The following is a 22,147-nucleotide window of genomic DNA, read 5'->3' as shown; positions in this document are numbered from 1 at the left end:
ACGTACTGTATTATACAGTCGATCATGGACCAGACAAACGCGGCGGTATTAAATGGAGAAGCATCTCCAAATCTACCATATAAAAACATTAATTACTCAAAAATGAATCTGCAACTCATTGTCTTTGATTCCTCCTTGCACGTATATTGACTAAGAACACAGTTTCCCTCACCGTCTGGCAAGACGATGCCGACATCGTACACGTATGCTAGTGTACGTTGCCTCCACGGAGACTAAGGCACACAAATTAAGTAAACTGACCACTGGCCACGATCAATCCTGGACTAGACTGGGCTCTGTAATTTTAGCAAGGTTGTTAGAAATCCAATACATGTATTGGGCTGCGCACTTTGGTCTGAACTGTAGAACGTGTGCTGTAGTCTGACGGATTAGCAATCTATTTCGTTCATTTTGCGAGTGAGTAAGATTTTACGCCGTCGTTAGCAATATTCCAGCAATATCACGGCGGGGGACACAAGAAATGGGCTGAACACAATGTACTCATCGGCGTGACGAGCGCAGCTTTAACCATTAGGTTACCTTTCCCCTCGTTCTCCTTCTTCTAAAATCCCACAATACAAGTGAAGTGAATTATTCACGATTAAAACATTTATACCGTATGTATGTATGTGTATGTATGTATGTATGTATGTATGTATGTATGTATGTATGTATGTATGTATGTATGTATGTATGTGTGTGTGTATGTGTGTATGTATGTATGTATGTATGTATGTATGTATGTATGTATGTATGTATGTATGTATGTATGTATGTATGTATGTATGTATGTATGTATGTATGTATGTATGTATGTATGTATGTATGTATGTATGTATGTATGTATGTATGTATGTATGTATGTATGTATGTATGTATGTGTATGTGTATGTACATATGTTGTATGTGTATGTATGTATGTACGTTGTATGTATGTATGTGTGTACGTGTACGTATGCGTGTGTGCGTGCGTGCGTGGGTGAAATTTTAATAACCAGTGTCATTGTTATAATGAGTATATTTTATAATATTTATGTAAATGTTAGAAATCAAATCATCATGCCAAAAATATCCCTTATCAGCAGCTTACCCATGTCTTCTTTGAGTGGCATTTTTAGAAGTTGGAAGTCAGATAGAACAAGTATATATGGATGACCATTAATTCCATTAAAATATGGTAAATACCATTCCCACTTGAACATGATACAAGAATACCATTCTCTAGCTTACCCATGTTTCGATGGACCCACCAACATTGTAAGTTCCATGACATTTGTCACTTGACTGTGTGTTTACTTCATCTCACTCAATCACTTCATTAAGGTAGAAAGTCAAATACGAAGACTACTACACTGAAAGATTTAGATAAAGCACTGATTCGAGGCCAAAAGGATAAATTTTCAAATGTTGATGATTTCCCCAAATTTTTACCGTTTTATAAAATAAATCAAAGTAGAGAATGGTGAAGAAATAGTTGATTTGACGCGCATTGAGCACTGATTCAGTGATTATGGTAAGGATCAAATCAAGAACACCTAGGCTTGATTCGACATTGAATGCAATAATTATATCTGACGGTGAGGATTTTGCGCCATCATTAAGGTAATTACATATAATTATGGAGTACTAAAAAGCAAGTTTCTGCATGAAAGAATCAAGGTTTTCATATGATTTATTGCACTCTCGATCATAATTGACAACGTGCATGGCAAGGTGAAACAAGTTTAACTCTGATGGCAACTGAAGTGTGCTTTCAGAATTTCATTTGTTGTTAAGACCAATGGGTTCGCATAAATCCTGCTGTGTTAACTCAGATTGTTCTGGATGTTATTGGTTTTAGAAAAAAGAGTTTTTTTTCTAGATATGTATCAAATTTGTTAAAATTGTCCTGATAAGCCTTTGGAGATACAGGTTAAAGTAGCTTTATAGGAATCAGTAATGTGTTTCATTTTATGCAGAGACTTATCATGTATCGAATCACATTAGTGAAGCTTAATGGTAACTCGGAGAAATTCGACGATTGTTTTAAGATAAAAAATGTTCTGAAAAAATAGATTTTTCAAAGCAACTTGGCTTACTCTGTTCAATCCCTGTGCATCCCCAGGGGCTGGAATTTAGTTAGTTTGTATTTTAGTTCTAGTTGACATCAGATGTGCCTCCATACATTTCACTCCCAATGGAATTAAGTAAAGGTCAACAGCTTTTCTTATCTTGGGCTTAACCTCAAGTCGACAAATATGTACTGCTGTATAGGATGCGGGTAGGCCTAATCTCCGTTACCTGTAACTCTAACTGAACCATTGAGTGGTGGCAATTTCCGCCTTCTTAAGACAGAAAAAGGATTTGATTGAGAAGGTCTACTGGCTCTAATCGGTCGAGCAAAATCGAAAGGAATGGCGTGACTAATTTCTTTTGGGAATCTGATCGTTGCTTGGTCGTGGCCTTCAGTAAAATAGTAACTAAAGAGTCCCCGAATACAACGAAGTGATTGATTTCGTTATATCAGAAGTAACAGCCTGGCTACTCATTGCTCTTTCCCCCGAGAGGGTAAATACATGAAACTAGAGATATATAATGGATGTTAGAGAGAGGGTATCTTGCCTTTAAATTATGATTTAGCCTTGTCGTATTCGGTTCTTCAGTCTGGTAACTGATCAATAATTTGTGGAAATGTTGAAAGGTAGAAGAGAGTAGGTACAACCACAATTTGAAGTTAAGGCTTATGTCGTTGGCTTAAATCTTTGAGACACTTCTCAAACATTCAAATAAAAGCGGCTTACAACCATACACTTTTACTCAAACATTCTAATTCCCCGATGATAAAGTAATTAACAACGAAATCATATATTGTGAAAAGATGAATTGTTTACTTGTTTATTTTTGTAATGTTTTGTTCCTGTTTACATGGATGGTTTGAATCATTGGAAATCTGGAAGAGTAAACCGCATTTACATGATAGACACAAAATATATCGGGACGATACAGTTATTTTGTCCTAAATTTCGAATTGTGACTGTGATGCAGTTTGGGTTTGTTTTTAAGATCTAATTTCACGTAAAGGAAAAAGGCGGAAAAGAAAAAAAAACATCAAATGCGTTGCTAAAGGTTAAGTTCGAAAAATTAGACAAAGAACAAACCTTCAAGACTCGAAACAGCTGTACACTACAACCTATTTTCTGTCTTAATGAGAGTTGACAATCCACGGTTGGAGGTAAACATTTTATTTGCGGATTTCCATTTAGACGCCAGGCCTCATGCTACACAAATGCGATGTTAACCAAGCCTTTATGATTCCGATAATTATGACCATTCTTTTGTTACAAATCACACCTCTAGTCTCCTCATCCCGATAATGAGGGTTGGTCGAGGGTGGTTAGTTCTGCTGTGTTAACGTACGCTGCCTTTCACCACATCAGTTGTAATTATATACGTGCAATGTATACAGCTTCCTCGGCTAATTTACAACAGCATTAACATCATTAGGACATGTCCTGATATCTGGCCATGACAGTGACCTGCTGATCATCCTTATGTCTGTACAATGTCTTGAAAGCCTTCTCTAATGTAACTTTGCATTTCATTTATGTCCCCTTTTGCATTTGTCATGGATGAAACGTCTTACTGTCATGCAACTTGTGCCATCTGGCCAGATCATCATGGGTTAACTGGCATCATTCTATGTTTACCACACATTTACACAATCTACATGAACGCACTTAGAAAGTGTAATTAAATTATTGTTTAATGGTGCATATTTAAGGACCTAACCGCATATGCATAAAATGCGTATATATCTCAAATATAAACTCATGGAAACGAATAAGGGAAAAAAGCAAAGTACATGTGTTCCTTTATTCTTTTCCAGGTTTCCTCAGAAGGTAGATATTGCACTGCTGGTGAAGTTCTGGAAATAAATGGAGGAACACTTGTCCTTTCATGTGTTACCTTATTCCATGAGTATATATTTCATATTATTACTAGTTTAAGGAGCGTCCTTTTTTGGGTGAACATTAACTAGTATATGTATTTGTTGTGTTGAGTGCCACCGGTGGAGTTGGCTACGCTCACATTCGAGCGAACATTCTGGTATCAGGTCAGTTTAGACTTTCATTCATAACATGTTCCTATGATATAGTCGTAGTCCCATGCTCGGGGTTCCATCAGAGAATTCGTAATGATTTCGAAAGGGGTTTATTGTTTTCAATAATAAATTCAGACACGCATTAAACTTAAAAACGGCATACAAAATGAATTTGGGTTTTTGCTTTATATGAACAGTCTTGATGTACGTGTGCACTTTATTAGTATCGTCCAATAGTAAAGGTCGGTAGCCGATTCACGACCGTTCCAACATGAGGTACTTGATGTTACCTTGCCTGGTGCACATCATTAGTGAGACTAAACACGGCTTTTTTCTCCCTGAGTCAGCCTTCAGTCTCTATACGATGTTAGAAAACTCCAATAGGAGATAATTTATGTTTACCAATATTAATTTGTTAGCTGTAGCAAAGTGAGTGACCATATAATATTATGCTTATCAAAATGAAAATAAGAATATCACTATATGTTTAGACGATACTTTTTACAGGGTATATTTTCATGTTCTACATATGGTCAAGCTGATCACATAGCAGGTTTACGGTAGAAACAATCCTGACACTGTCAGGGATAACATATCACTTGTCTTACAAACAACATCAACTCTCCAGCTGTTCTTGTTTTCGTATATCCATGTATGTCTGATAAGCAGATATCTGAGTCATCCTACCCAACAATTCCGAAGGGGCAAACTGGTCTTTGGTCTTAAAGGTATGGTCCTTAACGAATGTAGAGTAGTATACATATACAGCCAACTGATAAGGATCCGGACGTCTTGGAAAAAGTATTCCGACCACAAAGAGGAATGCTTTGTATTTGCAAATCCTTTATTAATGGAATAGAAAGCAAATAAATCCTGTTCGATTGAAATAGTAATACCTGCAAATATACGCCTGGAGGGTATACATTATGTACATAATGATAAACAAGGAACGTCCCGCAGGACAGGTCTGCTAAAAGGCACCAGTATGTCTGCAGAGTATTTAGACTTAAACGTATCCATGTTCGTGGACAATCATTGGTTTCCACTTCCGCCAATGAGCAATTGGACACCTTGTGCACCGCAGGGGCCGATTATGACTGATAGTAAGGTGAATCTCCAAGGTAATGCGAGAAAACAGATCAGATCATACCCGTTGGGGAGGTTGTCTCAAATAAGGTCTTTGATCAACATTTACTGGTAGGTATTTCAGCTCATGAAGTAACTTAATCAGTGCTGTTAGTGTATGATTACAAAGTACACATATTGATTAAATCTAACAACGTTGTAGATCCGTTGTCCTGGGATCGGAAAGCACATGCCATCGACCACCGTTTGAGAGTTGTGTTGAACGCCGCGATGACAGTATTCCTGTATATCCCAGCCTGTCAATGTTCGAGATATGTCGGGTGTGATGCTCAGATGAAACCCACAAGTTGATATGGTGATAAACCTAGAAATCTACTCAGGGTGAACCGTGTTTCACATATATACGATCATAGTCCTCTGGCGTTGAGAGGCAGCTCTAACCAGCGGATGGCGCGCCTTAGATGAATGGACCGCCCGTAGCTTCTCTACGTTTTCACATTCCGCTATGATACCATGCTGTGAGGTGTATTGTCCCGTGTGCCCATAAAACCCATATGAAACATACATGACATGCACACGACACTGACTTTCATTTGTCCCGGACAGCTGACCATGACGTTAATTAGCGGTGTAATTTAACCAAAGCACACTTGTGAATGAGGGAACATGGTTTTACGCCGCTTTAAGCTATAATCCAGCAATTTCACGGCGGGCTACACCAGAAATGGGCGTCACACATTGTACCCATGTGGGGAATTGAACCCGAGTCTAAGGCGTGATGAGCGAACGCTTCAACCACTAGGCTACCCCACGCACAAAAGCGTGGCGTGGATGATGTATGTAAATTACAACAGGCACAAACTATAGTTCATGCTTACAGTACAAGACATTATCTTGCTAGTTATGTCAGAAATTTACGTCTTGTGCTCTCAAGGATGATCTATGTCAAAACCACATGAAATGCTTTAATAGTTAAATGTCCACTTGCACTTCGTATGAACGCACTTACGCAAACTCCATACTTTACAATAAATAAGATACCAATCTTCATAATTATAATTAAGCTCATGATCATAATCATAATCACAAGGTACGATTCCAACCACGTCATAAGCACGTGATTACGAACAACAAGGTATTCGCAAAATTCAGTGGTAGTCGAATACATGTGTATGTATTTAAGCATATAGATTGTTACAGTGATTATTACTGTTTCTACAATGCACTCCTTGAAACAAAGGTAATTGTTTGTAATTTTACGCTAAATTGAACCCGTCAGGTGTGGCACTATAATGTGATGCTCAAAATGTGTTATAAAAATACACAGTAACACTTTTCGTCAGCAAAACATATATGACGATTACATTGGGGATAAGAATGCTTGTGCCTTGAAGAAGTCATCATGATTTAAACTTGATATCACCGATTTTAGTGAGTGTGTGTGTGGGGTGTGGGGTGGATTCACGCCGCTTTTAGCAACAGTCTAGCAAAATCACGGAGGGAAACACCAGAAATGACGAGAGGAGCGAGCTCTTTAATCCCCAAGGTACATCACCCCCATATCCCACCCCCCGACCCAGTGACATCATCTATAGTCCTAGATAACTTTCTTTCGTTCTCAGATTCCACAGCCGTTGTGACCTCTGACTCTGACCTCTGTGTTCAGGCCTGCGTTGGGCCTCTTACATGTGGCTTGTTAGAGTAGCGTCCCTTGGACACGCCAGAATCTTATGGTCGTGGATTCGAATCCTGATTCAAAGACTATGTTGAAGGTCTGTCGGTACCATACCGTGCTATTTGGTTTCCGTTAAATGGAAAACGTCTAAGATATTTGCTCTCACCTTCTATATCAAATACAAATGCCGCGATATAACTGGAAAAGAGTTTTATAAAGTTTTTCATCCTCACTCACTCACTCACTCACTGTACTGGATCTGTGACTAGTCCTGCTTTGAGAGCGTGTAGGAAACCCACGTAACGCCACACACTGCTTCTGTCGTTATACAAATAATGCTCTTTTATATTCGACATGAGCTTACACGTATAATGTCGTTGTGTTCATCACAAACGCCACATCAATTAGATTACATTATTGCTCGCTTCAACAGGTGTAATATCACCACTTCGCCAGCTCAAAACATCACCAACACATACGCATGTAAAGAGTGATAATGGCCCTAATATTTCCTCCAGTCTTGAGGCTATCAGAGCCTCTCATCTTTAACTGATGTCTGAACAAGGCTTAACTCCCGTTAAGACGCTTGCTTAATTCAGCCTCGCAGGCATTTTGCACACAGAGGCATATATGCGTTGTGCGTTCATGTTCCAACAGGACAACCTGGGCCACAGAAGCTTTAATCAAGAAGCGTGGAACTCTTATGACGAATATAATCACCACTAACAGATAGGAAGATGGTGGGTTTGATACGTCGTTTTCCAATTATTTCATTTACTTGTAGGCTAATATACCTGTAAGAAACTTCGTTGATTCCCGAAGAATCAAGTTTGGCTGAGGATTTACATTACTTGACAGGAGTTTATTCAGACCTTTACCGTGGAGGGTTCTTTTAGACATAGATCTATCTCTTGATTTGCAGATGTCAGTAGTAATATACGTGTCTGGGAGCTGTATCAGTACCACATGTGCTACCGGATATACTTGTAAAGCACTCTGTACCACCACGTCGGAAATCGACGCGGATAATTAGTTGTATTTAGTACTCTTTCATGAATGGATATTTTCACCAGACGAAAGTACGAAACATGCCGAAATGTAAAAGGTTATAAATACATTTTCTCACTTGGTAACGCCATTAGTACACATAAAAACGAACCATAGACTGATTATTTACTTGTTGTGGTATTATGTGTATGCCATGTGTTTTTCTGATCCACGTTCGTCTCTTGTTGGTCTGACTGTCTGTCATGCGTGTTGGTTTCTCGTACTTTCCATTTGTGATACCTCTTCCTTATCTCTCTACAGTCACTTACACCCTGATGATCGAGACGCATGTCAATATCAGTGTTACAGACGCGTGTCAATATCAGTGTTATAGACGCATGTCAACATCAGTGTTATAGACACATGTCAATATCAGTGTTACAGACGCATGTCAATGTCAGTGTTATAGACACATGTCAACATCAGTGTTATAGACGCATGTCAATATCAGTATTATAGACGTATGTCAATATCAGTGTTATAGACGCATGTCAATATCAGTGTTATAGACGTGTGTCAATATCAGTGTTATAGACGCATGTCAATATCAGTGTTATAGACGCATGTCAATATCAGTGTTATAGACGCATGTCAATATCAGTGTTATAGACGTGTGTCAATATCAGTGTTACAGACGTGTGTCAATATCAGTGTTACAGACGTGTGTCAATATCAGTGTTATAGACGCATGCCAATATCAGTGTTATAGACGTGTGTCAATATCAGTGTTATAGACGCATGTCAATATCAGTGTTATAGACGCATGTCAATATCAGTGTTACAGACGTGTGTCAATATCAGTGTTACAGACGCATGTCATCATCCATCAGTGTTATAGACGCATGTCAATATTAGTCAGTGTTATAGACGAATGTCAATTGCAATCAGTGTTTTAGACGCATGTCAATATCAGTCATTGTGTTACAGACGCATGCCAATATCAGTCATTAATAAAGACCAGCTAACACTTAAATTAATTATACGATTTATTTCATAATGAAAATGGTAAAACATCACCAAAAAACAGACCAGCTTCGTATGAATATTAAATACTAACTTCCACCAAACCATTCATTATCAAGAAACGTCTTTCATAGCTAAAAAGAGAGACAACATAAATGTACACATTTATGATTTCATATGACACTTGAATTTATTTTTTGATGCTTGGTACTATCACATACGGTTTCCGTGAGTATATATGTATTGGGGACATATACAAGTGACTTATGACCAACTTGGCAAATTGTAAATACATAAATAAACCATCAACCTGGCTATTTCTATTTCGAATGGAGGTCGTAAAATTTTATGTGTCCACAATGAAAAGCACATACTACCCTAAATCATTCTAACTATCTGGGATTGGCGGCATTTGAGTTTTATGTATTGATAAATGCGACAGGTACTCGACAACAATATTGTAGTCAGTACCCGCCTTTGTTGGGTGTCTAAATAGATGGTGTAAAACCACAATGCAGGCGATACGACAACACACAAAAGAACATAAAACCGTTTCGTTATACTCCAACTATGGAGTACACGATCACAAAACTGGTATTTATTTTTACATCGGTGTATGAATGCATAGGCTGGGATTCTAGTAATGATGTGGAGGTCCCGTCAACCTACTAATTGTGTTGCTGTCCGTTTGGATGCAAATGTTGTGTCAATTTTATGATTTATATTAATAATATTCTTGTACCAATACCCGTAAGCATGATGTATTCTACAGAAGGCTTGGCAACTTCACTGTATTTGCAACTGAAACTTACAGAAATTTAATTTTCTATTTAATATTAAGTTGGTGAATGATTTATTCAAATTTAAACAATAATAATCCTACGTGTTGAACGCAATGTATAATTATAACGCCGTATTGAATAATCACTGTTGTAGTATGAAAGGGTTCTGTAAAACGTTGACATGTCGTGTATTTTGCAAATGAAATTTCCAATCATTTCCAAAATTCTCATGTATGTCTTCATGGCTTAGTTTCAGTGAGATAAACATATTTACAACACATATATATTAAACATAGAATTAACATTATCCTAAAAACATCGATGTATGCAAATAACCTGTCTTCATGATTTGGTTGGAGTGGGATTTATAACCTGAGTTTATATTAAAATTCTTCATCCAACCTATCATACAATTCAAATACACAAATCTCATTAAACCAGCCACACCGGTGACTTGCATGTGTCTTTTGGAAGAATATCGTATGTGTTTATGGGTTGTTAAACGAATATGGTACTTGTGTATTGGTTGGGTAAAATTACGTGTGAGAGTATGGGATGGGGATTAGGTTTCAGTGTATTGGATGGGGAATTTGTTTCATTCTCGCTATAGATATCATTAATTGTACCAGGATGTATTGTTCTGTCTCAGTCCTTCTTTCAGAAATGACAACAGCATTCACATATAACCATCTCACGCGATAATGCTGAACACATGTATATTTACGACGCATAAATATATCATGCTCAACCAGGATGAGGTCTGTTCTTGTAAATGTAAAAATTAAACGCCCTTACCTGAGTAATCAAGGCCGATCTCCTCCTTCAACAATTTCTCCATGTCGGTTTTACTATCAAGACGGAAATAATCCTGAGTTATGTTAGGGGCCAGCGCGTCCAGATCGTAATGCAAAGCTTCTATAGCCAAATGACACAGTCCCTTAATGAGATAATCCTGGCCCTCCTTTGAATACAGAAGTTTGATCTTCAACCACTTGTAATGAGACATCAACTTGGCGAAGAATATTGATAGGGACCTAGAATTAACAGGCCCTACTCTCGTAAGAAGCTGGTACTGCGTCGATCTGTACACACTAAAATCTCGAGCCATGGCCCCTCCAGAAATGACGGGTATATTCCAGAAAGATACTTGTCGTCCAACGGGGGCAACTGCAAAATCACACACAGGTCCAAGAAACACGTGGGCTTCTTTCCTGATGTAGAAAGTGATAGCTTTGTTAATTCCTTCTGCTATGTCACATTTCGAGTCGTTGTATTTAACGGAGAATTTGTGATTCTTCATTAAAGTCTTGTCTTCATTGATTTCGGTAATAGCAAGGTTAATAGCCGGTGCAATTCGTCTCACCGAGAACATACGTTCGTCGTCGAAAGGCAAAATCACAGCAAGTTTGACTTCCATAGACAAACAAACAGGCAGCCAAAGACAAACCAAGGCACAAGGAAGGTACCCCATGACTGTAGACGAATGAGCCTGGCTGAAGGAGGAAGCTTGTCACTTCTTCAGAGCTTCAGTGTCTTCCTCTAATTTTCTAGTCATCAGATTAGTATAGCATTACGCTAATCATCCTTTCATCAAATATATTGTGGCGTCATGGTCTTCTCTTCAGTGCCTATATAGGAAGAAACGTCACGTGGTGTCTTCTGAACAGGAAGCTGTTGATACACAGCGCTCAACTCAGGTCATGCTCGCTGGACGTGTATTGTGCAACGATAAAGAATATATGTCGACTCCACAGGTTGAATCGGCTAGCTGGAATGTGGCGTGTTGGGGAAGTCGGGTCGATAAGTCACACTGAAGTCACACAGAGTGAAACAGGAGTAAGGTGACAGCAGCAAATGCTGTAGTCGCACCTGGCTGACATCTGATTAAATAACTAGCTGTGGCGGTTTGATTAACCTCTGTTCACAACCAAATCGTATACCATTGTACATGGGCACATCTCACATCTGTTGTATAGTCAATGTAGGATGGAGTTTATACGTCTAACTTTAGAACACATGAGTCAGCTTACTCTCGCTGATATTGTTACTGGATTATATTACTGATATGCATATGTCAAGCACAAAATATTGACATATGCCTGATGACATTAGTATTACCGGGATATGTATACACATTTTGATGAAATTAAGCGACATACATTATTCAAATAAAAACATCAAGTTTGAAATTAGTCAAACAATTATGCGGACAAACGTGACTCGTGTACTTATACGATATATCCTACACAGTCAAAAGAGAATTCGTTTTAATTTCATCCAACTGTGTCCTTCGCCATATGTTTCATCGAACAATGAAGTCAGCGACAGTCACGCTGACATGAGTTTCATCTGTAGTTCCCAGGGAGTATTTTCCTGTATCCTTGTCTATCCAGTTCAATGGTCCACGTACAAGCTTATGCAATCACCGCTAATTGTTTCATGGCAGACTGCATGTACATCACTGACGAAAGTGTGAAGTCGATATGTAAAATGTCAACATCGGTCAACCAACATTTCCTCACCATGTGACATCTGAAATGCCAGAATGAATACCAGGAAGATTGCTTCCTGATGTGCAGGTTAATGTAGAAACTGAATCTCAAGCACACAACGACGCTCTTTGAAATACTCCAAGGTGTGCTTTAAGAAACTCTTCTCATATAATCAATGTAGACAATGCCAGCAAACGGTAGTGTAGTAATTACCTTTTCTAATGAATTATATATGTCCTATAACATAAACAGAATGGAGGAATATACTTAAGGGTGCTCCTTTTGAATGACATCACCCCGACAGCAGGTAGTCCCAGATCACTAGTATACTCCACGGATTAGCACCCATCTTTCAACACGCACGCTAAAGTTTCAACAACACTCACTACGTTGCTGTGGGTGAAGGCTTAACGCTCTGTCCATGCAGCCTCGGCGAACTGTATGGAGTCGTCTTTTCTGAAACGATATCTGTGTGAGTAACCCAGCCAAGTTGTGTCCGCTCAGAGGGCTCTTCGTTGCCCGATACTAGACCATATCAGATCTTATTGATCCTAAAGAAGCTTTCTTTCGTCTCAGAGAGGACGACCTGGTGATACTCTCTATTGTCAAGGGACTGCAGCACAGAGAACAGACTGTCCCTAAATCGCTGTACGCCCGCAGGTTTTGATCCACGGTGACAAAGTCATTGAAGCGTATGTTAGCGGAACGTTCACAGTCCCACGCTGCGTTGAATTAACTTCACTGCAATGTCTATGTTATGTTTAAGGGCATTTGATGAAGTCCGCGGGGGTTCATCATGTGTAGGAGATGTGTCGAATTAATTGTACGAGATGTTTATAATGATTAAAATTTAAATACAGATTAGTTTACGATGTTATCGATTGATTTCACTGTAGAATAACAATAACATTGCACGATTGTTTATTTTGATTAAAATCGAAAAGTACTGGAGTGAATTTACGAGCGTGTGTGCATTGATTAAGCTTTTAAACAGAGCGGCGTCTGCAAGACTGTTTGTTCGAGAAAAGGATTATTTAGTTTTACGGAAGAAACTTAAATCGAATAAATGTTACAAAAACCACTCTGACTCCGGAAACAACACGTCATAAATACTGAACGTATTCATGTCAATAATTAACACTGTCCTTAATGCCTTGACAATGTTTTTAGAATGGTAACAGATTGATTTAGTTTAAAGGTACGCTCTTCATCAGTTTTAGTCTTCCAGAAACAGGAGCGCGCATGCGTGTGGATTTAATTAGAATGTGAAACAGATGGCTTAATGTTTAGCCGGGATTTGTCTCCATACACGTGGCGTGAATAGCTGCTCATGCTATCAATCACTGATTTATTTCGTTTGGCAAAAAATCGTTATTACCGTTGTCCACTCCGCAGTGAGACAACAAATGTGACGTTTTGCCTGCGAGAACGTATAACAGTCAAAAGAAGTTAAATGAACCCCCAAGCATTCAGTTTAATGAAGTTATTCTGCGCCATGAAAATTGGTTGGACTTCTTTTGCGTAGCAAACGTGTAGTGTTGGGTGAGAAACTATTCCAATGTTTGCTGCTTTTATTTCTGGGACATCGTGATTGCAGTGTGCCCATTAGATGATTCAACAATCTCTAACACGACTGTAAATGTTGCAGACCTTCCTGCGATAAGTATGTTAGAATGAATGTAGTCCAAATCATAATTGGCCCGAGGCTACAACTGCTGGTCCATATATTAAATAAGTGGACCATTAATATAAATGAATTATTGATTTATAACCTGCAACAAGAATAACTACAAGAAGAGCGGAAGCCTCTATAACACTTTCTTTGGTAAACGAACTTAACGGTTTGAAAAGGAGGTCCAGATCGAGTGGTATTAAACGTTGCTCGGTCAGTTTGCCCCAAATGACCTAAGGGAGACTTACACGCACAGGTCAAAGTAAACCATGGCGGTCAGACTACTGAGCTATGTAGACGAAACATATATTTTTTTCTGGTCTGTTTTACTCAGTCTTACACTTATGTAAAACCCTGTCTGTTTACAACGGTAGAAAATATCGAAGTCTTCGATGTTCAAAATTTCGTGAATCGATTTTGCACAGGTAAATCAGGAATAATGATAATCAGGGAGCCTTGTGTTAAAACAATCCATCACCAGCTGATCCTTGCCCTTGTAAGGGACATAACCTCGTATGGTAAATTTCGGCGCTTTAGACCACGGCTACCAGTGCATTCTGAACAAGGTATGCAACCTTTGTAATATGACTGACATGTCGGAATGAACGTATAATTATATCACTCTACTATAGTTTAAAACTTTCCACGCTATTCTAACAATATCATCGTTACAGGACTGTATTTACCTGCCAGTTAGCGGACGTGACACAATCAGGTGTTCTACTCCTGGTTAATCTTAAAGCCATTTAACCGACGATAAATGGTCCGAAAAAAGACGGCCCATAAATTGTACATCCCCTATAACGGCTGACTGATTGTACTGGTGCTTCTCTTAGACCTGGTTCGGTGACCACTATAATTTCCGTCATTAACTCCTTATTAGGAACCAACACGTAACTTCCGAAGCTCGCAAATCCCATGCTTTTTAAACATCAACTTGAGCAGAGATGCAGTTCAAACATGGGAGAATTAGTTCATTGCTCGGTGTCCATGGGTTCACATGAGTCGTGAACAGTTCAGCAACGACGTAATGACTTAATGTTTCGAAGACAATTTGTGCATTAACTCGAAAGTGGTTAGGCGAGTTCGCGGACAGGCGGACTGGAAACAATGTGTCGGTAGTCTCCAGTTAATCTATACTTCACAGATGTTCATTATTAAAACAAAGAAGATCTTTATCCATTTCAAATTTGTATCATAAACGTTATTATTTGTTTTTATGTGGTCATTGTTATTATTATTATTATTATTATTGTTATCAAACATTATCACTATTCGTTGTAGAAGTACCTATTATTAACTTTTGACTATCACCAAGCATTATGATTATGCCTTTGAAATGAAGATGATGAAGACAACGAGCGACTTTCCTAATTTAAACCATGAGTGAGTGAGTGAGTGAGTTGAGTTTTACGCCGGTTTTAGCAATATGACAGGGGGCACCAGAAACGGGCTTCACACATTGTACCCATGTGGAGAATCGAACCCAGGTCTTCGGTGTGACGAGCGAACGCATTAACCACATGTAAACGTGGTTTCCTACACGTAGGTGGAACATTAAAACACCCTGAGACAAGACATGAAACACAAGGCATCCTTTGTCATGTACTTTGTCATACGACTGTGAAGTCATACTTCGTCATACGGCTGTGAAGCCATACTGTGTCATACGACTGTGAAGTCTTACTTCGTCATGCGGATATGAAGTCATAATATATCATACGGCTGTGAAGCCATACTGTGTCATACGGTTGTGAAGTCATACTATGTCATACGGCTGTGAAGCCATACTTCGTCATGCGGCTGTGAAGCCTTACTATTTCATACGGCTGTGAAGTCATACTATGTCATACGGCTGTGAAGTCATACTATGTCATACGGCTGTGAAGCCATACTATGCCATACGGCTGTGAAGTCATACTATGTCATACGGCTGTGAAGCCATACTATGCCATACGGATGTGAAGTCATGCTGTGTCATACGGACGTGAAGCCATACTATGTCATACGGCTGTGAAGCCATGCTATGCCATTCGGTTGTGAAGCCATACTATGTCATACGGCTGTGAAGCCATGCTATGTCATACGGCTGTGAAGTCATACTTCGTCACGTGGATATGAAGCCACATTATGTCATACGGCTGTGAAGTCATACAGTGTCATACGGCTGTGAAGTCATACGGCCGTGAAGTCATACTATGTCATACGGCTGTGAAGTCACATTATGTCATACGGATGTGAAGCCATACTATGTCATACGGCTGTGAAGTCACATTATGTCATACGGATGTGAAGCCATACTATGTCATACGGCTACGAAGCCATACTATGCCATACGGCTGTGAAGCCACACTATGTCATACGGATGTGAAGTCATACTTCGTCATGTGGATATGAAGCCACAATATGGCATACGGCTGTGAAGTCATACTGTGTCATACGGCTGTGAAGTCATACGGCTGTGAAGTCATACTCTGTCACGCGGCTGTGAAGTCATACTATGTCATACGGCTGTGAAGTCACATTATGTCATACGGCTGTGAAGTCATACTATGTCATACGGCTGTGAAGCACATATTCCTCCATGACATCACATACTATTGAGTTAAACAGCGTGTGTTAGGATTCAAGAAAATATTAAACACATTCAACCCTTCGGTTTTAATACGTATGTGGTGAACTTGATTCTAAAGAGAAACGAGTTTAGGTGATCATCAGTGTCCAAGATATCAATAGAAAATCACATTCACACACTCTGATTGAGTGAGCGAGTGTGGTTTTACGCCAATTTTAGCAATATTCCAGCAGTGTCCACCAGAAATGGGCTTCACACATTGTACCTATGTGGAGAATCGAACCGGTCTTCGGCGTGAGGAGAGAACACTTTTACCACTGGGCTACCCCGCCGCCCCCAACACAGTCTGAACGTCAGCAAATAGTAGTTTATACAAGAACAACCGCATAATTGAGCCATGCATTTTATCTTAAAACGTGCCGAGTCAACAAAACCTCAGAATGAAGTGTTCCTGCATTTATTTTCAAGGGTATGTGTATTGCTATGCCACAAAAATATCACTTCATCCTGGGATAAACTTCAATCAGCCAATCTGATCCGTGGTCAAAGCCTGTTAAGTTTCCACGATGATTAATCAATAGAACCCAGCTAAAAGTCAAACACCTCATAGCTCTTATTTTTTCAAGTGTAATGAAAATAAAAAGGATTGCGAGAGAAATGCTTGCGCTGGTGTTAATGTCTCCTGCGTGACAGTAAAGCAATATCCATATGTTTTCAATCACTTCCAAAACATATTTCAAAAGCATAGCTAATACTTTTGTAGCAAGGAACACAATTTTTATCATTTTCAAATCTGAAGAAAGCATGAAATGCATGATAACTGAGTTGACACAAACTGTCCAGTTGTCTATTCGATTCGATTTCATGGAAGACGTGTGGAAATGTACATAATATATCAAACAAAACTCCCGATATCAATCCTTTTTGACAATATTGGTTCAATTCCAAATCATCCATGTTTGAAACTGATATATAATCCAATGTTTTATTCTTTTGCCAAAAATGTGACATTGATAAAATATATTTATATATATATATATATATAAGAAGTTGCACCAACCCATAATCACTAAATATCTGATACAAGCAGATCCCGTTGTATGCTTCCAACTCAAATGGTAATGATACCAAGTGTTTCTGTGCGACCATGTAATTCCTCAACTGTGGTACGTCATGGTCTCGCGGGCTGGCTGGTTGACTTGATGTTTAACGCCGCACTCAGCAATATTCCAGCTGTATGGCGGCAGTCCGTAAATAATCGAGTCTGGACCAGACAATCCAGTGATCAATAGCATGAGCATCGGTCTACGCAGTTTGGATACGATGACATGTGTCAACCAAGTCAGCGAGCCTGACCACCCGGTCCCGTTAGTCGCCTTTTACGACTGACTGACTGAGTTTGGTTTTACGCCGCTTTTAGCAATATTCCAGCAACATCACCACGGGGAACACCAGAAATGGGCTTCACACATTGTACCCTTGTGGGGATTCGAACCCGGGTCTTCGGCGTGACGAGCCAATGCTTTAACCACTAGGCTACCCCACCGCCGCTCGCCTCTTACGACAAGCATAGGTTACTGAAGAGGTGCAAGTGACAAGTGATTCAACTGCCGGATGCATAAAACACACGCACGTACTTCACATTACTACGCTGATAAGATCAAGATCAATTCTAGCCAGGATATTCACAGTTTGGTCTCATGGGAAGACGGTTACTCAATGATATCATTATCAGCGAATTTGAAAGTGTAAGTTGGAATATCGCAAATGTAAGACATCGGCGACTTTGAAAGTGTAAGTCAAACGAAACAGATTCCATTGCAACGAGAGAACATAACCAGTCAGCCGAAATAGACTGACCCTCAAATTAGTAGGGGCGGTGGGGTAGCCTAGTGGTTAAAGCGTTCGCTTGTCACGACGAAGACCAGGGTTCGATTTCCCACATGGGTAGAATGTGTGAAGCCCATTTCTGGTGTACCCGGCGTGATATTCCTGGAAAATTGCTAAAGGCGGTGTAAAACCACACTCACTCACACACTCAAATCAGTAGTGAAGAGAATATGAATCAATAAACTGTAATGACACAAAATGTTCGCAAAAGGGTAAGCATGCCCTACGCGATCTGTGACAAACGTTATTCGCACAATTTGCATACATACGTGAGTGTTTGCTGAAATAAATTTCAATTCCAAAATCATTATGGTTCACAAAGCCGGGGGGCGGTGGGGTAGCCTAGTGGTTAAAGCGTTGGCTCGTCACGCCGAAGACCCTGGTTCGAATCCCCACATGGGTAAAATGTGTGAAGCCCATTTCTGGTGTCCCCCGCCGTGATGTTGCTGGAATATTGCTAAAAGCGGCGTAAAACCAAACTCAGTCAGTCAGTCAGTCACAAAGCCGGAACTCGTTGTTTTTAGTTGACATGACAGGAACTCTACTTTCTTTTAACGTTTACAAGATAGAGAGCATGCAGAAATTACGTCGCCTGAAAATAACACTTCTGGGCTGCAAAGCTGATATTAACAACACACGAAACTCGCACCAAGTGTACTTGTATGGCTAAACAATCCTTTCTGAGATGTTTTCACAATACCCAATTGGTTCGGAACGTCAGCCTTTGACAGACACATCGCGTCCACGTGGGGCTTCACAAACTCTTACAACGTAGCTGAAGAAACCGCACTGGATGTTCAAACGGGGTTTTGTTGGAGTTAACTAAAAGAATTGAACTGCACTTAGAACTAAGCTTCGTCCTACAATGCTTTGACCACCCAAGGGATTCGATGCCGTTGAGCAGACTAATTTCCTATTCTGAGAGAACTTTATAGATATTGACACAGACTTTTTATTGATGCTGTGCTTCCATTTCAGAAATGCACTAGTCTTCGGCGCCTAGGAATGCTGGAAAGATATAAATGCAGATCTCTCTGGGAATCCTTTAGTGCTCGCAATGCCTTGAAGGAACACCTATCCAAGAGATAGGTGTAGAGTGATAGCTTTAATTAGGTTCAATACAATCGGATGAAAATCTGCTTCTCCAATATTGATTAACTTCCTTTTAAAGCAATATATGCCAGTGCAGCAAACATCCCGACCCAAATGTCAATATTCGTTCCCTGTCCAAACTTCATCTTCATTAGATCCTGTTATATGTATCGGCACAAATATCGGTAAAATAGACTCGGAGTAGGTTTTTAGTATTGTTGGATAACTCTCATAATTGTGACCGTAAATCTGAATAAATCTTAAACCTATCGATGTGTCCAGTAGTTTTCAAAGCGGACACTGTAAAACAATCGGCATCAGCGATTACCAGTTTGTGATTTAGCACACATCTAGATGATCTTAGATGACCCTATTTCATCAACGTACCACATAATATGGTAGTGCGCATCGCGGGAACTAGGCAAAAGAAAAATGTACTGCAATCAGAGATTATCAGAGATTACCTGATTGCAATCTTGCGCCAAGTTGTTTGATCATTTCATCTTCTGAACATGCTCCAGTATCATTAACAGTTTACATCACGGAAAATATGATAGGATGAACGCACGATTGCCAGGTTACGTCTTAACCCCGTGACGAGAAAGTGTTTGATCACTTTGAAGGGTTTGGGTTGTAAAGTGCTTATGCATTAAATGCCCATGATTTCACTCCGAAAACCCAGTTTTGAAGAACCAGTTTAGAATTGGACTTCAGCAACCCATGCCTGCTGTATAAGGCGACTAACGGGATCAAACTCACTGGCTTGGTTGACACATGTCATCGTATCCCAGTTGCGTAGATCGATGCTCTTTACACAATTTTCCTGTTATCATATTTTCATATCTAGCTCTAGACGGATGCTCACAATGTCAACCGACGTGCAGATTCGGTTATTTGCAGCCTTCCAATAGCTGAAATATCGCTGAGTTCGTCGCTTGACAACAAACACACACGGAACCAATATTATGAAAAGTACATCTTTACGCAGATGCATTTCACAGTCCTACTTCTATAGGGGACTGAAGGGCTGCGGTCGAAGCAGTTGCTGTTGCAGTCTTTGATGTTACAGCTGTTTTCACCGCATCAGCCATTTACTCTAGCATGTTTTCCTTCAAGAATATCGGATTCCGTGTCTGATTTTTTTTATCACAAGCTATCTTCCCCATGTCAAACCAGATAGACAATGTGTACACAGCAAACATGTCTTACTTCTCACAGAAAACTATAACTTTTCCTATGGCAACATCAAGTCCAATAAGCCTACTTTGAAAATATCATGACACAGGAAGGTGTTGTTAGGTCGTAAAGGACTAGTTTATGGATACAGGTTCAGTCAATTACAGTTCCTACGGAAAACACATGACGCCTCACAGTTCACAGGATGCTCAGCTCACCCACTAAGATATCCCCTGGGGCCATAAACAGTCTGGCCTGGCTCAAACCCGTACTTTGGGTCGTCTCAGTGCATTGGGCTGTCAAAGTTAGGGTCATTACCAGACTTAATGGTATGACTTAAGTAACGCCGTGTTTACTGGAACGTCTTGGAAGGAGGTGTTGGTAATTTGGTACATATTATCCAATTACTGAGGGTTTGACTATGGGTTTCAAGTAATATGCTGCAAAGCCTGTTTTGATAATTATTTCAAACAAATATGTCTGGGTATAGCTCTCTTGACATGCCCTCAGGTCCTCAATTGCTGACATAAATTGTTTTCATCGTCAAAAAAGGTCCATATACAATCAATAGTTTTATAACCAGTATGTCCAAGATATCTGGCATATAAATACAATATAACGAATTCAAAGGGACCCCTAATTTTAAGTTCGTTATAATCATATTTCGTTATACGCATTTCGACAAAAAGAGTGAGTGAGTGAGTGAGTGAGTAAGGTGGGTTTTATGCCGTTTTTTAGCAATAGTCCAGCAATATCACGGCGGGGAACACCATAAATGGGCTTCACACATTGTGCCCATGTGGGGATTCGAACCCGGGTCGTCAGCGTGACGATCGACAAAAAGAAGTGTTCGGGACCAAAATATAGTTCGTTATGTCGTCAGTACCTTATAACCGTGTTCGTTATTGACACAAGCACTGTAAGTAGTTTAAGCTTAAGTGTATAGTGTTAGATTAAGAGGTACTATGAGTGAGTATACCTTTAGGCCGCTTGTAGAAAAGCTCCAACAATATCACATCGGTGAACACCAGATATCGATAAAAAACAGTGTTCAACTGTGTGGAATTGAAGCGCGGTATTCTGCGTGACGAGCGAACACTTTAACCACATGGCCACCCCACAACCCCAAGTCACTATGAAACCCCATGAGTTTGATAAGTAAAAAGTCGATATGAAGCACAAGAGTTTATTACACTATCCCGGTTGAACATTTCGTCAACTACCACTCTATTTATGGTACACCGCTTTGGGGTTTTAACACCACATGGGCAAGCAGTGTGCGAAATAGCCACTGGTCCGCTAGCCCGTGGCTAGTAAAAATCCAATCGGGCCAGTAAATCTCCACAGTCACTGGCCCAACTGGCTAGTGCATTTTCATGGGGTCATTTTGTAAACATATCACTATCTCCGACTTGTTAAGTTATAATACACGTTTAAATCATGCGAGATTATGGCCTGATAAAAATGGTTCATTATTATTAGCAGCTTAATGATAAAACCCGTGTCTACATTCACATTTCGGGCTAGTAAATTATTTTGTGGGCTAGTAACTTTCAGACTAGCTAGCCCGACTGGCTAGCAAAATTTGGAAACTATTTCGCACACTGTGGGCAAGT

General features: G+C 39.7%; 1 protein-coding gene across 5 annotated transcripts in view; it reads right to left on the bottom strand.

Moving 5' to 3' along the window:
- The window catches only part of LOC124254735 (atrial natriuretic peptide receptor 1-like), a 733,848-nt gene that overhangs the window by 211,966 nt on the left and 499,735 nt on the right, over positions 1-22,147 (bottom strand). The window contains exon 1 of one of the 5 annotated variants that reach the window (XM_046688582.1): positions 10,430-12,788. The exons of the other annotated variants lie outside the window; for them this stretch is intronic. Coding sequence (XP_046544538.1) covers positions 10,430-11,105 — 676 coding nt within the window. The 5' untranslated portion in view covers positions 11,106-12,788. Of the gene's footprint in view, positions 1-10,429; positions 12,789-22,147 lie in introns of those variants that run through there. 5 annotated transcript variants of the gene reach the window in all.

The sequence above is a fragment of the Haliotis rubra genome, unplaced genomic scaffold (assembly GCF_003918875.1).
Source record: "Haliotis rubra isolate DU_JTF1 unplaced genomic scaffold, ASM391887v1 Scf58, whole genome shotgun sequence".
Taxonomy (NCBI): domain Eukaryota; kingdom Metazoa; phylum Mollusca; class Gastropoda; order Lepetellida; family Haliotidae; genus Haliotis; species Haliotis rubra.
The sequence above is the reverse complement of the archived record's forward strand: the minus strand, read 5'-3'. Positions and strand labels throughout refer to the sequence as shown.